This window comes from Anoplophora glabripennis, unplaced genomic scaffold (genome assembly GCF_000390285.2).
Source record: "Anoplophora glabripennis isolate ALB-LARVAE unplaced genomic scaffold, Agla_2.0 scaffold4055, whole genome shotgun sequence".
Lineage (NCBI taxonomy): Eukaryota > Metazoa > Arthropoda > Insecta > Coleoptera > Cerambycidae > Anoplophora > Anoplophora glabripennis.
In genome coordinates this window covers 759-2171 of record NW_019420157.1, presented here as the reverse complement: position 1 = coordinate 2171, position 1413 = coordinate 759, and the positions used below count along the sequence as shown (strand labels likewise).

The window sequence follows — 1413 nt, the reverse complement described above, 5'->3', positions numbered from 1 at the left end:
TGGGTTCCCCTACATGTTCTTGCTCTGTGTCGGTATAGTGAAAACGGACCCTTTTTGTCAATTTCAGTTGGAACTAGGATAGAAAAGGTACGTTTTGATATTAAATCTAATATGTCCAAAGGAACAAAGCAGAAAATCGTATCACCTAGTATAATCCAATAAAGCTGAACATTACACACAAGAAAATTCTCTTTTCTGCAGACGAATAAAATGAGAGACAGCGATAAAAGCTAGCATATGATTTTATGACATTTTCGTCATTTAAGATTTTTTCGCGGGTTTTATCTATTAAGTAATTATTATTCCATTTATCCCAAAAAAGCAAAAAATCATAAAGTTTTATTTTTTTTTTTATTATTTTCATACTACTTAAAAGGTTCATACTACTTAAAATGTTCATACTACTTAAAATGTTCAATTCTTACGGTATTTTTAAATAAAAGAAATATGTAGAATACTGTTTTTACTTATTTCCTTAATATTAAATACATAAGCGTAGTATATGCACCATAGGTATCACAAAGAAATTAAAATTCATGGAAATAGGTGACTCCATCCTTGTCCAAGCACATAAACAGATTTACGGCGGTCTTTTCCGGAGTTTCTTTCTTTACAGCACATTCCCTGACCAATCTCTCTACTTTATCTTTGTCATCAACTGTGAGCGTTATCTTCTGTTTGATGACAGTCAAATCCAGTTCGCCATTTGGTTTCTGAAGACCTACGGCCTTCGATTCGCAAAGCATGTGGGCACCTACTTTAGGGTTGTCAATGTTGTCTGCAAGGTGGTGCAACAGTTCGTGGTCGACATAAGTGGCTGGATCGGCTTGGCACTTGTCGTGGATCTCTTGGAGCTTTTTCTCTTCTTCAGAGAGGCTGGCAGACTACGAGAACAAATAAATAATTTTTAAAAATATGCGCAGGAAACTGTGCTGGTAATGACAGGAAATATAGGTATTAATTAAAAATCTATGTTGAATTTGCCAATAAAGTCATAATTCAAAATTATTCTTATAGAACAAAATTTTTATTTGTTGTAACTTGGATTTTCTACAAATTAGACTGCCAGTCGCCTTTGCAATAACATGATTTTTATAGCAGTCAAATATGGCATATTTTTTAAATGCCCAAATACACCAGTTGATTTTATCCTTGGATACAATAAAAACTATGTAGAAACAGATAAATGGGCAATCCTTTTGCATTATTTAATAAGTACAAGATGTCCACATATCGTTTTTGCTCGGTTAAAAAAAAATCTGTAACGTATCTTTGTTTCTGAAATATTAAACAAGCTTTGTGAGGAATAAAAAATATTTTCTGTGCAGATAAACTGCCTTTTCCGAACAATGTATCAAACAATTCTATTAAGATATCTTGTTCAGAATTAAAATTCATTTGAAATTTGGAAGC

General features: G+C 32.5%; 1 protein-coding gene across 1 annotated transcript; it reads right to left on the bottom strand.

The window, feature by feature from the left end:
• Positions 1-450: 450 nt before the first annotated feature.
• LOC111692845 lies at positions 451-884 on the bottom strand (the record flags this gene model as incomplete). The annotated part of the gene is made up of 1 exon (XM_023456969.1): positions 451-884. A coding segment is annotated over one exon (357 nt), but the record flags the coding sequence as incomplete, so codon positions are not given.
• Positions 885-1413: the final 529 nt, after the last annotated feature.